Source organism: Triturus cristatus, chromosome 5_2 (genome assembly GCF_964204655.1).
Source record: "Triturus cristatus chromosome 5_2, aTriCri1.1, whole genome shotgun sequence".
NCBI classification, from domain to species: Eukaryota; Metazoa; Chordata; class Amphibia; order Caudata; family Salamandridae; genus Triturus; species Triturus cristatus.
In genome coordinates this window covers 375,918,969-375,933,781 of record NC_140588.1, presented here as the reverse complement: position 1 = coordinate 375,933,781, position 14,813 = coordinate 375,918,969, and the positions used below count along the sequence as shown (strand labels likewise).

Below are 14,813 nucleotides of genomic sequence, written 5' to 3'. Positions count from 1 at the left end.
CAGAAAAATAGGCCTTGGTGTTTTTTGTAACAAAAAACAAGGCTAAGTAAGGCGTGTGTAATGCTGGGATTGTTATAGACACTCGTTCCTGTAGTAATGCCAGAATACGAATAATTTTAATTAAAAGTAATCTCTGGGATATGTCGGGCAAACTGTACACGTACCAAGGGCTTTAATATGCAAAGGGTTCTTTCTCTGTTATTTCTCTCAGCTGTAGACAGGAAACGATAGAGATCTCTGCTTCACAAGGCCCTTAGAATAATACCAAAATAAACACATTTGAAATGAATGTGCAAAGAGTGTGTCCTGGGGTCTGCTGGCTGCCCCGGTACCCTGGGGCTGCAGCTGGAGTCGAGTGAGGGATTGTGTGCACAGGTTTTCGTTGTAACTTTTTCTAGAGGTTTCGTTGGGCCTAGCTGCCTGGGGTGGAAGGCTCAGGCCTGAACGCCTCCACCAGTCCCCACCATCAGTGGCGTAGCAAGGGTGTCACGGGCCCTACGGCACATGCCCTATGTAACAGGATACTGTAACAATCAGTATGCCTCCGAAGCCTCTGGGGCCCGGTGCCACTGCACCTGCTGCACCCTTGATAGCTACGCCCCTGCCCACAAGGCTGTCCGGGACAGAGTGGTACTGTGTGTGCAGACAGCTTCAGGGCGTCTCTCATGAGGGGCTGCGATTCTTTCACACCTTGTTGGGCCGGCTTCCAGGCGCTATCATATAAACGTTAGCGCTTCTTTGGCTAAAGTCAAGCACCTCTCTCGAACACGGATCAACTCGGCAAGTTTGCAGTTGGGCAGCTGCGCTCTACGTCCGTTTCCCTTCCGATTCTCTTCCCTTCTCTCTCGCTCACACTCCCCTCTCTCTTACCCTGCAGGTCCCCAACTTTCATCTCTCCCTTTCTCCGCATCACTAAGCATATTCTGTTTGCTGTTTCTCCTTTGAACTCTCTCTTTCTCTCCTGCTTTCTTATTCGCCTTCTGCTTTCTTTATCTGCCCCACTGACTGTCCATCTCTCTCGCTCTCTCCCGCTCTTCTTTCCCCACCCTTCCTCTCTGTTTCCCTCGCTGTCTCTTTCTCGCTTCGAGCCTGCCCCCTCTCTCCCACGCTTTCTCTCCTGTTGCTCTGTCTCGCACTCAGGCCATCTTACGCTGTCGTCCTCTCGTTGCCCGTGGCAGACTTTGTCTCGCTCCCTCTCTCTCAGGTCTGCCTATCGCTGTCTCCTTCCTCTTTACCTCTCACTGCTCTTCCTTTTTTATGCTATCTTTATGCATTCACCTCTCCTCCCACACTAGTACACCGCGTGCCCTTGTGTTTCTTAGAGAGCCCCCGTTTGTAATCCATGAGCAGACACCTGTGTCCCCAGCCTCCTGCAAACGCTTGAGAGGGTCAAAATACAGGGTCCTGGGGCTGCGTGAGAGGGCCAAACTACAATGCACTGGGTGGGGCTGCGTGAGAGGACCCAGGAGCTGCGTGAGAAGGTCACTACAGTGTACTGGAGCTGCGTGACAGGGCCAAACTACAATGCACTGGGTGGGGCTGCGTGAGAGGACCCAGGGGCTGCGTGAGAAGGTCACTACAGTGTACTGGAGCTGCGTGACAGGGCCAAACTACAATGCACTGGGTGGGGCTGCGTGAGAGGACCCAGGGGCTGCGTGAGAAGGTCACTACAGTGTACTGGAGCTGCGTGACAGGGTCAAACTACAGTACAGGGTACTGGAGCTGCGTGACAGGGTCAAACTACAGTACAGGGTACTGGAGCTGCGTCAGAAGGTCAAACTTTCAGTGTACTTGGGCTGCGTGAGAGGGACAGGGACTGCGTGAGAGGGTCAAAATACAGGGTCCTGGGGCTGCGTGAGAGGGCCAAACTACAATGCACTGGGTGGGGCTGCGTGAGAGGACCGAGGGGCTGCGTGAGAAGGTCACTACAGTGTACTGGAGCTGCGTGACAGGGTCAAACTACAGTACAGGGTACTGGAGCTGCGTCAGAAGGTCAAACTTTCAGTGTACTTGGGCTGCGTGAGATGGCACAGAGACTGCGTGAGAGGGTCAAAGTACAGGGTACTGGGTGGGGCTGCGTGAGAGGGTCAAAATATAGTGTACTGGAGCTGCGTCTGGTGAAACGCTTACAAAACTACGAACATTTTTCTATAGAATCATGTTGTAGTCCCTTCCCCAAGCAAGGCCTCTCTTCACGCCTAGAAGGACCTGCCCTCTAAGCGCTACTAAAAATGTTTGCAAAAAGGCAGACACACCGCTCAGGCCGTGTGTGTGTGGGGGGGGGGCGGTGGGAGGGGGGGGGGGGGTGCAAGGACGGTCACTATAAGCAGCTCGGAAGTTATTGTCCAGAGAGACTCTTTCGATGCAAGGAGGTGTAAATGATGCACCCTGCTGTCAAAAGCTGTCCAAAAAATATTTAGTCTAGTCTGGCACTTTCCGCTGAAAAGCATCTCGCGGCAGCTCTGCCTGCTGTGGCTTGGGGGGTCGTTAATGGTAAAATATTAGGGGGATTAACCCCTTCGTTCGCTTTGGTCTGCTTCTGAAACACAGCCCCGTGCTTAAGAGTCACAAGATGGACGCTTAGCCCCAAATCACCGGGAAATAATAGGAAATACACACGCCTCATTCTCAACACAAGCCCAGGAGAAATCCCATTGCACCATTCAGCGGCACTATACATGACGCATGGACCGCCGTCCAAGAATGGAAACTATACGCAAACGTTCACACGCACACGTCACAGAATATACGGCAAACTTTTATCACAATGACACGATCTACACTGAGCGGAAATCACCAGAGATAAACTACACTCGTCATCAACAAACACGAACTTCTCACTGAAGAATAAATATAAAAGGCACGCGTCCTTACCGAATAAACACTACAAACACATGTAATCACTAAATAATAAAAATTACTCGCACATCTTCGTCTCGAAATATGTGGGGCACACGCATCATCAAATAACCAGAAGTACATATAACCGGCACCATCAAAAGAAGCCCAAAACGAGATAAAGAGTAGATCGTGCACAAATATTATCACCACAAAATAAACACTTCGCACAACGCCTCGCAGAAGTGCTTATATGTGCACACATGGGGGCAGATTTATGAGCCCCTTGCGCCACTTTTGCGTCACTTTTAACATGGGAAAAGTGACGCAAAAGTGGCGCAAGGGGCTCATAAATCTGCCCCATACTTTTCAGAACTAATAAACTGCGCGGCCCACGGTCAACAGAGTAACAAAAAAACATACAGAACCACCTCAGAACAGAAGTTACACAAGCATCAGCAAAAACGTTTTGAAGTTCAGTCGTGTTTGTCGTCATAGTAGGAAAGAAACGCAGGCAAATGTAATCGAGAACAAATAGTCCCCACGTGTACAATAAACTCGCATCGCCATCAAATACCACAGACAGCTTTACACAATATAAATAGCAAAGAAGTTTAAGCAACGAATATAAGAACTTGTTTATGCCGTTTCTAGGCACTATAAATAAATAACGTTTTTTCGAAAATAATAGCCCCCCTCTTTACGGATCTCTGAAGGATAGAAAGCTGAGTTGGCTGCAACGGGATCCGAAATCGTGAATCCCAGACATCAGCAGATGTCGGCGGCGAGCACATAATTCATTGACACATTTAGCCGGCTTTAATGTGAACTAACATATGTCTTATCATCATGGAAAACAAACTGAGCGAAGTCAACACACCCATTAACCAATGATAGAAAATAGGCAACCATTGTTCCTGCAAAATAAAAGAATTTCGGATTCTGCAAACTGTACAGGGAGCACTAGCACAGAGTGTGAACTAACCAGACACACAAGGGGCTTTAAGTGGTTTAGGCGACAAAGATAAGCCCCAGAGGACGACCAATGGGATCACGGCCTAGAGCTGCGTGCTCTCCCAGAGGTCCAATCGCCTGCTCCGAGCTGCCTCCCTGAGCGGCCTGCTGGTGAGCGCGCGGTACTGCGCACAGAAGCCGCCATTGTTAAAATCACTCACCGAGGCTTTTAGAACGGGGTTGGTGTCTTTTGGGGACAGTTGAGCTTGCCAGGAATGACCTGAGTCGGCATCAGGGGCAGAGTTATCATGAGTGCAGCAGCTGCAGTTGCACCGGGGCCCAGGGTCCAGGCACTGGAATTCAAGCTGCCCTTCACTCCCCAGTCGGGAGTAGGGCTGGGGCAGCCGGGCAGGTGTTTTCATTTGCTTGCATTGGGGTCAGTGCCAGGTACTCAGTGAAAAACACAGAGTCCCGAGGACAAAACACGAATTCCTTCTTAAATACCCAAAGAACTATAAAGAGCAAAACAAATCAGAATAAAAAAAAATCGCTGGTTCCTGTGAGGAAACAGACGCTTCTGCTCACACAGGCCTCGTTTACATTTATGAAACACGGGTAAGGGAGTCCCAATCTAGATTGAATGTGTTCGGGCGACTCACCGACGCATTTATGAGTACGGAAGGGGTACTAAAGCATCACTGCCTTATGTTCTCTCTGGTGCAAATCTGATTCACTCCACACCTTCCAACTCCCGTTTAGTAAAAGTGCACAGAGGGCACAGCCCCTTCTGTCTCCGCTGATTGTTTAGAAATATTTCCTGAATATTAACAGTGTAGATGTTTTGGGGCCATTCACAGAGACTCGTTGGAGCCCTCAGAAGAGTACTGCATGTGCGCTACTGTGCACTGCATGAATTTCCAGAATAAAAGTGTAGGCACTCTAGTACGGGCTATTTGTTTACTACCGAGGAGTGCGGATCCTCTCCTATTGAAAGCATGTCGCCCCTCCTGAAGAGTGCCGGCACTCTCCTTTTCAATGAAAGAACAGGCACTCAGTGCACTGAGCACCTGACCTCTAAAGCACTGACGTTAGTACTCCAAATTGCTCTGGTCGATATGCCAATGTGTTCTAATACGGCTGGAGAACAGAATCTCAGTTTAGGTACTCTGTTGCGCATGCGTAGTGACCACAAGGAGGACGGTGTAATATCTCAGCTCCAGGAAAGAGGGGCGGGGAGTTTCAGAAGTGTGCAAGTGCCGCTCCTGGGTTAATGCCAGTGACACTGGAATTACGCAGCAGGCGACGGCTCAATTACGCGACTGGCGTCATCGAATTATGCAGCAAGAAATGGCAAAGTATGCTGCGTAATGGCACATTTTTTTAAAAGTATTACTTCATTACTTTGCACGTTTTACACTTGTTAACACTGTCTGGGCATTGGATGCGCCTCGTTCGCACCAGTTTAAAACCCAAATATAGCAATAAGCTTCAGAAAGATGATCAGTCAACCTTTGCAAAAGGCCTTCCACTGTGCGGCAGCAGTTTGAGCTAGAAACACTTTTTTTGTTTAAATCTGCGGATTATGCAGCAGCTAATGGATTATGCGGCAAATTAGGCTAACCTATAATTATGCGAAAACCGCTGCGGCCGCACAATGGCCCTGGTTAAAGCCCTCTCCTCGTGAGTGTACAATTCCCACTGGTACTGAAGTCCTCGCGTTTGCTTCTCCTCGCATGGTGTTTTTGGACTTTGCAGATAACCTACCAGCGTGAACCCTAGAAATAGCGCTGTAGAGTGGGCAAGCTGCAGTGTGGAAGGTGCCAGTGGGCACTGCACCCGCGAGGAAGGCAGCACAGGACAGGTTATACGGATGGAAATCAGGGGAGTAGCTGCCATTGGTGCAGCGGGTGCAGTGGCACCGAGGCTGGTTAAACCCTGACAGTAGCTGTATTTTACTGCCCACCAACAGTCAAATGGGCCAGTTACTTTGCTTCTGCTAGGCTCCATGGCAGGACACAGGGCTACCCTGGATTCCTAACCCGCCGCGTGGCTCCGACACAATCATACCCTGCTATGCCTGGGGCCTGTCGCTCCACCCGGGCCGGGGTGCAGCAGGGACCCCTCCCCTGGGCCCCGGGAAGGCAGATGCTGCCCTCACCCCGGCCTCTCTAACTTGATTATTCTTCGGAGGCGTTAGGCCTACGTTAGTGATTGATAATGACGCTAATTAACGCCCCTCCGACTCCCTCTGCCCTCGCCCCTCCCCCCTCTTCTCACACACAGACGAGGCAAACACTGCACCGCCAGGCCTCGGAATACAGGAATCTGGATTGAGCAGCGCCAAAGTCTCTCAAAAGGCGGACACACCTGCACTTGGTAATGACAGGACTGGTGATGCGTGGAAATGGTGTACACCAATGAGCACGAGGGTGCTGCTTGTGTATACGGACTCCAACAGACAGACTTCATTGTCAGTCCATATCACAGAAATATGTTTGCCCCATGACACATTTCTAGTCAACCCCTGGTGAAAACATGTGTCACCATATATTGCTTATTCACCTTTTCCACGAGTAGTTATGCTAGAAAATACATCCTAGTCCACAAATAAAACTGAATAAATTAACTAAAATAAAGCAAACTGATGTTGCCTACTTTTTACCGCTCGATATTAAAAACGGATCAACATTTAACCTGAAATATAGCGCCTCTTCCATTTCTAATGTATACACTGTGATCGTAGCGCGTAATGAGTGTTCTGTGCTCGTGCACAAAGAATGTCATTCCGCGTTAAACGAGCAGCAAAACCCGTGCCGTTGGGTTTGCACCAGTTAGAATCTGTGCAAAGTTTCTGTGATACTGTCAGATGGTTTAAGCGAGTGTACGTTAGGGGCAGCAGGCGAGAGAAGGTACAACCAGCCCACCTCGGTGGAGCACTTCAGTCTCAGTGGCCGACAGGCTTCACCATTCTTTTAGTCTGGTTATGCCTCCTGTGCTAACTGATCCTGTTCATTTATGATTCAGATGTGGCATGTTGACTTCTGTCATTTTATCATTACATTTTGGCATGTTATTTAAGTTCATGTTTTGCCACATCGCACAATTCTGTGTCTTGCTATGCTATTTTATGGCATGATATTATGTTGCATGCATCTGTATGGGGCATTGATGCGACATGCATTGTTACGTTATTCTATGTAACGCTATGATATGTTGTCATGTTGCCTTTTGTTGCATGCGTTTTAGACGGGCATCGTTGTGTTAAGTTATTTTACGGTATGTCGCGGTATGTTGTACTATGAGAGTTGTATTAGGCACCTGTTGGCACTGAGTTTTTCTCACAGTTATTTGTAAGCACGTAATTCGTGCATTTATGCCATTAAATGCCATGTGACACGCGATTGTGTCCTACACAACAGTGGCTGTTTGCAGATAGTCAAGATCCTTACGGTCATGTAACCGACGCTTCCCTGTGCTTGAGTTAAATGTGCACAAAACGTGCAGACTTGTTTGTAAGGGAGCCGTCTTTAAACCACACTCAGAAATAAAATTAATGCGTTTTTGTGTCTGGGTGGGTGTATTTGAGTGTGTGTGGTTGCCTGTGTGTCTGTTTGTTTGCGTGTGTGTTTATGGGTGTGGATGATTTTCCCTGTGTGTTTGCACGCGTCCGTGCCTAGACACACGCCTATGACGTCTCACGGAGGCCTCGTGAAACGACTGGTTGCTCACCACTGTCCGAGCAGTAATCGCCCCACTCAGAGGCTGCCGCACCCCTCAACAGCAGCACCGCGATGGGAGGGGTCGGTGCATTCCAAGCCAGAGGTTAAATGCGGCATTACTTAAATGCATCTGTACATTCAGGGCCCCGACTGCTCAAATGTCCAACCCTCAGTGTGAAATATTATTCCAGCTGCGGGGCACTGCAGTACCGGAGAGGCCCCGCCACTGGAATCCACCATGGGCGAATATTCGATGTATGGGTTTTAAGCTAAGGAACAAGATATAATACACATCTGGTTCGATCTCTCGCACAGAGTGCAGGTAAACAAACGAAATGACCTGTGGCCGGTATTAAACTGAAAGCAGTATGTGATAATTGTACTTTCAAAACAATGCTATTTAAAAGCAAAGGAGAACAGTGCTACGAGGCCATACCTGCACAAATGTGAGCTATACCAACACCAAACCCCACAAGCGTGATAGGTCATAACGTCCACTTAAAACAGTTACTAAGCAGAAGAACTTTCCTGTCATTATGTCAGCAATATTATTATCGGCCAATTGTGCACTACCATGATTCGTTGTATTTAGTATTATTAATATGTTTATTATGACTGCTGGTGCTGCCGTTATTATGGGCACCATTAGCAGTATTAGTTTCATTAATAACAGCATAGGCAATACTAATTATGACAATTACAGTACTAACAATTGCTGTGATTATTGCAAATAGGATTTCTGCAGGCATTAACATTACCATTATCGTTATAATGAGTCCACACTCGAAAAGATAATAATAAACAAAAATGATTAAAAATATATATATATATTATTTTCTGTCCAGTCCCTACTCTTTCGGAAAGTCTCACAACATCACTTATAATCAATTACCCCCGAAAATATCTTCTCAGGTAAAAACATCACCAGCAATGCAGCTTGTTAACAACTCCAAGCTTGTCTTTTTAATATTCTCACAGTGGAACGTGCGGGTAGAAATGCTTTGGGAAATTTGGCGTAAAGTAAAATTCGGTGTAAAGAGCTTATCACACTGAAATATAAATGAACTGCTAGTCAACAGAAAACACAAATAACCGATCTCACTTTACTTCACACAAGGTGATATCATATGTATGTGTTCGATAAAGTGGGTATAAATGATTGTTTGTCAGCAAACACAACGGTAACACCACCCCTCACCTTCCCCCCACCACCGCGGCCCGGGCAGCCCTCCCGGAGAAGCCCACGCACTGGGCACATGAGAGTAATGGGGCAGAGAGAGAGGCTGCCAGCGGTATTCAGTGCCCGCAGAATGTCAGCTGAGCCGCACTCACAGGAAATACGCCGGTCGCCATTACCGGAGCAGGCTGGTGACGCGCATGGGCGGGCAGGGCCTATCTACAGCGCCTGGGGTCAGGAGCAGCTCTCTGCCCTTGCAGGTGCGCCAGGGCGCAGAGGGAGCCGGGATGGGATGGTGCCCCAGGGGGAGAGGGCCCACCACTGCCCCCACCCCACCCCACACATACACTCTGGCGACACCGCTGCCAGCCTTTCAGTGTGCTTGGACGGCCACCACAAGAGCCGGTTGCCACCCTTACCCTTCAGCTAATTACTCCATCTAAACATATTTCATGACATTTTGGGAGGGCGGGGCTACAGGATTTCTTTTATATCTACTTAGAGTCGCTTGCTCTTGCCCCCAGTGAAAACGTGAATGTAGAGTGCCCTGGCCCCTACCATCCAAGGCGTCACCAAAGAAACATCAACACAAGACCGCCCGAACCAAGCACCTCCTCTGTAAACGATAAACCCCGCCCTCCACCTGCAGGATTAGGTCTGGCCCTGAAGCTTTCTTCTAGAGTCTACTTTTCTCAAGTTATTGTTGGCACTCACAGGCCAGTATTTCTGAGTTTCTGTCATGGTTCCACGCATTTAATCTCTCAGCCGACTTAACTTCGCACATATAACAAGTATGTTTTTTATACAATCAATACACATGGCTCCCTAACCGCTGTGTGAAAGTGAATGCCCTCGAGACTTGTCTGCCCAAGATCAAGCATCGTGTTAAGGTGGAGCAGCATTGAGTAGAACCGTTGACTGGTAGCCCGGCCACTCCTAAGGTAAGCACCGGAGCACACTACCCCTTACACAGTACACACTTTTTATCACGTAAGGTCGCCTCGAGATAAAGGCTTCAATCCTCTTTCCTCCTGCTGGTTTCATTTTAAAACTTTCACTCGAGTGGGAAGACAGCCAACCCCTATCTATACACACACACCCCACATATGCTAAGCAACCGGTGGGTGATTTGCAAGAGAGACTCTTTGCAGAAGACATGGGCACCATATGGAATGATTTAGCCCTGAAACAAGCAGGAGTTCAGCTCATTAAAACGACACACACATCACAGGATTGCAAAATCATATTTCCTCAGTTTTGTTTTTTGGTCTGTTTTGACCAATACTTAAAACAATCGAATAAAATATGCCTATTTTGAGTGAAGGCAGCTTTTCTTAAATGTCAGATATCTTGCTGAACCCATAGAATCGTGAATGCTAAACTGATGCACATATGCTTTGCAGACTGAGTATTAATTAACAAACAAACCACGAGGCTGCAAGTAGAAATAAAATCTAGTTGTTCGCCCACAAAGGAGCGGTGAAGCCATGGAGGTTTTCAGCAAGACAAGGTATTTGTATCTGAAAGAATGCATTATGTTTTATTGTGTCATTTGTCTGAATGCAGGCCCAGAGGAATATCTAAATGATACCCTGCTCTGAACTCCAAGTTGGAAGTAAGTTTTTATTATACTTGAGGGATACAATGGGTTCAGCTGCTTATTGCAAGGAGCAATTGCCAGGGGAGAGTTAAACTCAATTACTGTAACCATACAGAATAAAAAATACTGCCAAGAACAAAAGTACGCCTGGGTAAAGACAGCCACTGAATAAAAATAATCGACATAAAACGTAACAAAAAAATATTTATCTGGGCAACAAAAGGCTATGAGACACTCTTAGGCAGGGAAGACACTTGCCAGCACACCTCAACAACAACAAAACACAACCAGGACTGTTTAAAGGGGTAGACATTTGCCAGCACAGCTCAACAACAAAAAAACACAACCAGGACTGTTTAAAAGGGTAGACATTTGCCAGCACAGCTCAACAACAAAAAACACAACCAGGACTGTTTAAAAGGGAAGACACTTCCCAGCACAGCTCAACAACATAAAAAAACACAACCAGGACTGTTTAAAAGGGAAGACACTTGTCAGCACAGCTCAACAACAAAAAAACACAACCAGGACTGTTTAAAAGGGAAGACACTTGTCAGCACAGCTCAACAACATAAAAAAACACAACCAGGACTGTTTAAAAGGGAAGACACTTGTCAGCACAGCTCAACAACATAAAAAAACACAACCAGGACTGTTTAAAATTGAAGACACTTGTCAGCACAGCTCAACAACAAAAAAACACAACCAGGACTGTTTAAAAGGGAAGACACTTGTCAGCACAGCTCAACAACATAAAAAAACACAACCAGGACTGTTTAAAAGGGAAGACACTTGTCAGCACAGCTCAACAACATAAAAAAACACAACCAGGACTGTTTAAAAGGGAAGACACTTGTCAGCACAGCTCAACAACATAAAAAAACACAACCAGGACTGTTTAAAATTGAAGACACTTGTCAGCACAGCTCAACAACATAAAAAAACACAACCAGGACTGTTTAAAAGGGAAGACACTTGTCAGCACAGCTCAACAACAAAAAAACACAACCAGGACTGTTTAAAAGGGAAGACACTTGTCAGCACAGCTCAACAACAAAAAAACACAACCAGGACTGTTTAAAGGGGTAGACATTTGCCAGCACAGCTCAACAACAAAAAAACACAACCAGGACTGTTTAAAAGGGTAGACATTTGCCAGCACAGCTCAACAACAAAAAAACACAACCAGGACTGTTTAAAAGGGTAGACATTTGCCAGCACAGCTGAACAACACAAAAACACAACCAGGACTGTTTAAAAGGGAAGACACTTGTCAGCACAGCGCAACAACATAAAAAAAACACAACCAGGACTGTTTAAAAGGGAAGACAGTTGTCAGCACAGCTCAACAACATAAAAAAAACACGACCAGAACTTTTTAAAATGGAAGACACTTGCCAGCACAGCTCAACAACAAAAAAACACAACCAGTAATGTGTACAAAAAAAGAGTGAAAACGTGTTAAAAAAATAACAAGCAAGAACCTGGCCTCTGAAATAGCTTCAGCAACACGCTCTGTGAGAAAAAGAGTGTGCGTTTGTGCATGATCGCACAAGTATTTCTCTGTTTGTGTATGTTCAACTCATTTCTCCATGTCTATCTTGTTCTGTTTGTGTGTTGCCTGTGTATATTTGTCTTTGTGCATTTGACAAGAGTGTGTACATGTGTGTATTTTTACCTTGTGTGTCTACGTTTGCCTATTTTCAGGTGTGTTTGCCCGTGTTCGTGTGTGACAGTATGTATATCTATGCCCATGTGTGGCTTTGCCTGTGTATGTTTCATTATGGCGCTGTAGCTATATGTGTGTGTTTATGTATATGACTGGTCTGTTTGTGCTTTTTACTTGTCTATTTGCATACCCCATAGGGCACTAAAGGCCTCGAAATCTCAATTCTCTCACAACACAGGAATGTTATCAAACTACAACTTTTACAAGAAAAAGTCAGTGGTTCCAGCATCAAAGAGAAACTAAATGTAATACTACTTTGTTATTAAAATGGTTTATTTTTTATTTGTTCAGCTGCTTCAACGTCGCCTTAACATGCTACAACAGGGCTTAAAATGATGACTCCCAAAGGGTTGTAAAAGCCCCTGAGAACTCTAGAGAAGTACTATGACCACATGAAGAACTAAGAGAAAGAGCAGAAACCCCACTAAACAAGAGGTAAACGGGATCACCAGATAAATAAAAAAGGGCTTTAACAGACGCACCGTATTTACAATTTCCCATTAAATTACACATAAATAAGTATGTACAGCACATGAACACTGATTCCCTTATATAATAGTACCTGCCAATAAGTGTCGAAATTTAAAAAAAAGTTCGAGGTCGACTTATTTTGCCTTTCTTAGGAAACAAAAAAAGAGTTCTACAACTGAAGACATGACATGGAAGTGTGTGTGTTTTTTTGTGTTCAAGTTTATTCACAATACTGATAGAAAACGTCATCCTTTGTGCCACCCTGATTGTTGTGATGTTTCAAGATGGCTACAATCGTAACTGAGTTACCCAAAAAAACCAGGACGTGTTGATTTAGTCCGCAGAAGCTCGTTATGGCAATAGATTTATATATATTTTTCTCATTTCTCCATTTTTTATTAGAAAAAAGTTATCTTTAAAAAGAAAAGTTCTCCAGCTCTGGCATAGATTCCTTCCCTGCCCTGTGTGTTCCTCGAAGACTCCATGAACAGTGGCGGCTGGTCTTGCAAGGGACAGGGTATTTACCCACAAAGTGAATTCCTTCCCCAGTGCGGAGCCAGAAACAGTGGCTTGAGGTGCAGGGAGGCGCGGCGGGACTCAGGGTCCGCAGGGGAAAGGCCTCCGGCTCACTTCCGGTGCGGCGTGTCCTTGGTGCGCAGAGGAAAGGCCTCCGGCTCACTTCCGGTGCTTCTCGTCCTTGTCGCTGCCTTTATTACCGCTGTCCGTGTGGCCATTGGGGTTGCTGTTGAGGTACATTTTGTCCATGGCTTTCAGGGCCTCGGTGAGGTAATTCTGCAGGGCGGTGACGGCCGCGCACACCGCCGGGCTGCCGAAGCCGTGCGAGATGAGGTTAAAGTGGGTCAGGCAGCTCTGGATGCCCGGTTCCAGGATGGGGTTGGGCCGTGAGTTGCCCAGGGGCGACCGGTCCTGGGCCAGCAGGTCCGTGAACTCCTTGCAGATCTGTCTGGTGAGGGAAAGAGAGGTGAAAACATTAGTAATGGATTTCAAGCAGAGCCTTAAGGTTTTCAACATTATTAGGCACCTTTACTAGTTATTTGATGATGTCACGGAGAGTGATATCATACAACCAGTGACGTCAGTGACAGCATCTGATGGCAACAAAGAAATGATCAACATAATACTATCTACTCTCTTTTTAAAATGCTCACACGTTCTACACGTGTTCTGAGAGGATAATACAGACATTAAGCAGTTTAATATCAAAAATATAATTTAGAAGCAGAACTCAGAAACACGCATACAAGTTGTTCCTCCACCAAAAAGGCTACGGGAGGTCTGACTTCTGGTGGGATTGCTTACTTCAGCCACGCCCACCCACCCTGACACTGCTTTACTCACAGATCAGTGTTAAATTGGCAGGTTCTGGTTGACCTCAGCAGGTGTGAGATACAGCCTGGTCTGAATGATGGGTCACTTGACCTCATAAATGAGTGAGACTTGAGATCTCTGGCTAGAGAAGCGTGGTAGCAGTGTACCCCAAAACCTACAGCTCCCTCCTTCTGCAGAACTCCCTCTGCCACACACACCAGCAGTCCCAAATATTTCCGAAACACCTGGAGACATTTGTTTTAGCATCCCTGCCTTTGAAGTGATTTTTGGCAGAAAGTCGATGAACATTTTCTCTCCTCTAATTTCCAAGCCTGTCATATGATATGGGTATGGCGACCTGTAAGTGCACCCTCCCAGGCAAAGCGGATTCACCTGACTGCTTGGGGGAGTTGCAGTCATTTATGGTGTCAAAACAACTTTCAGAAAAGATAGTGCTCGTTTTGGGGTATTTGTCACCATTTAGATACATGATTATTTTTTCCCTAAGTTAGCATTCGAAGCATGGGCTCCCTGTAGGGAAGGAGGCCAGCATTTTAACTACCATTACATCAGGAGTTTAACCAGCTTCCCTTCTTCCTTCTGTTCTTCCTGTCACGTCATTTTAGTTAAAATATATATATATATATATATATATATTAACCCGAAAAGCTCAGAGCCTTCCATATTAATTATGGATGCAAATGCCAAGCGCTCGAAATTGCTTCAACACATCCGCAACAGCAAAGCCAATAGGTTGGCTACCAATTTTTTGGCTTTGCCCCTTTTTGATTTGTCCCATCATAGCTTTTGTGAAACGTCACTGTGGGGAAGCTGCGACGCCCTCGGCCTCAAAGCTAACATATGTGTCTCAAACAGCACACGCTGTCGTTTTAGCTTCTAACAGAAAGGGAACGAGTTTGTTTGCTTGTGAAAGGGTGGAGGGGTGCCACTCACAGGGAAGTTAACCAATGGCTGAAGTGGGCTGACCAAACGCCC

General features: G+C 46.4%; 1 protein-coding gene across 9 annotated transcripts in view; it reads right to left on the bottom strand.

Annotated features, from left to right (window-relative positions):
• Positions 1 to 12,272: 12,272 nt before the first annotated feature.
• TFAP2A (transcription factor AP-2 alpha) overlaps positions 12,273 to 14,813 on the bottom strand; it is a 37,333-nt gene continuing 34,792 nt past the window's right edge. For all 9 annotated transcript variants that reach the window (XM_085607237.1, XM_085607238.1, XM_085607235.1 and 6 more), the window contains one exon: positions 12,273 to 13,452. In XM_085607237.1, coding sequence (XP_085463363.1) covers positions 13,164 to 13,452 — 289 coding nt within the window. In that variant the 3' untranslated portion in view covers positions 12,273 to 13,163. The remainder of the gene's footprint in view (positions 13,453 to 14,813) is intronic.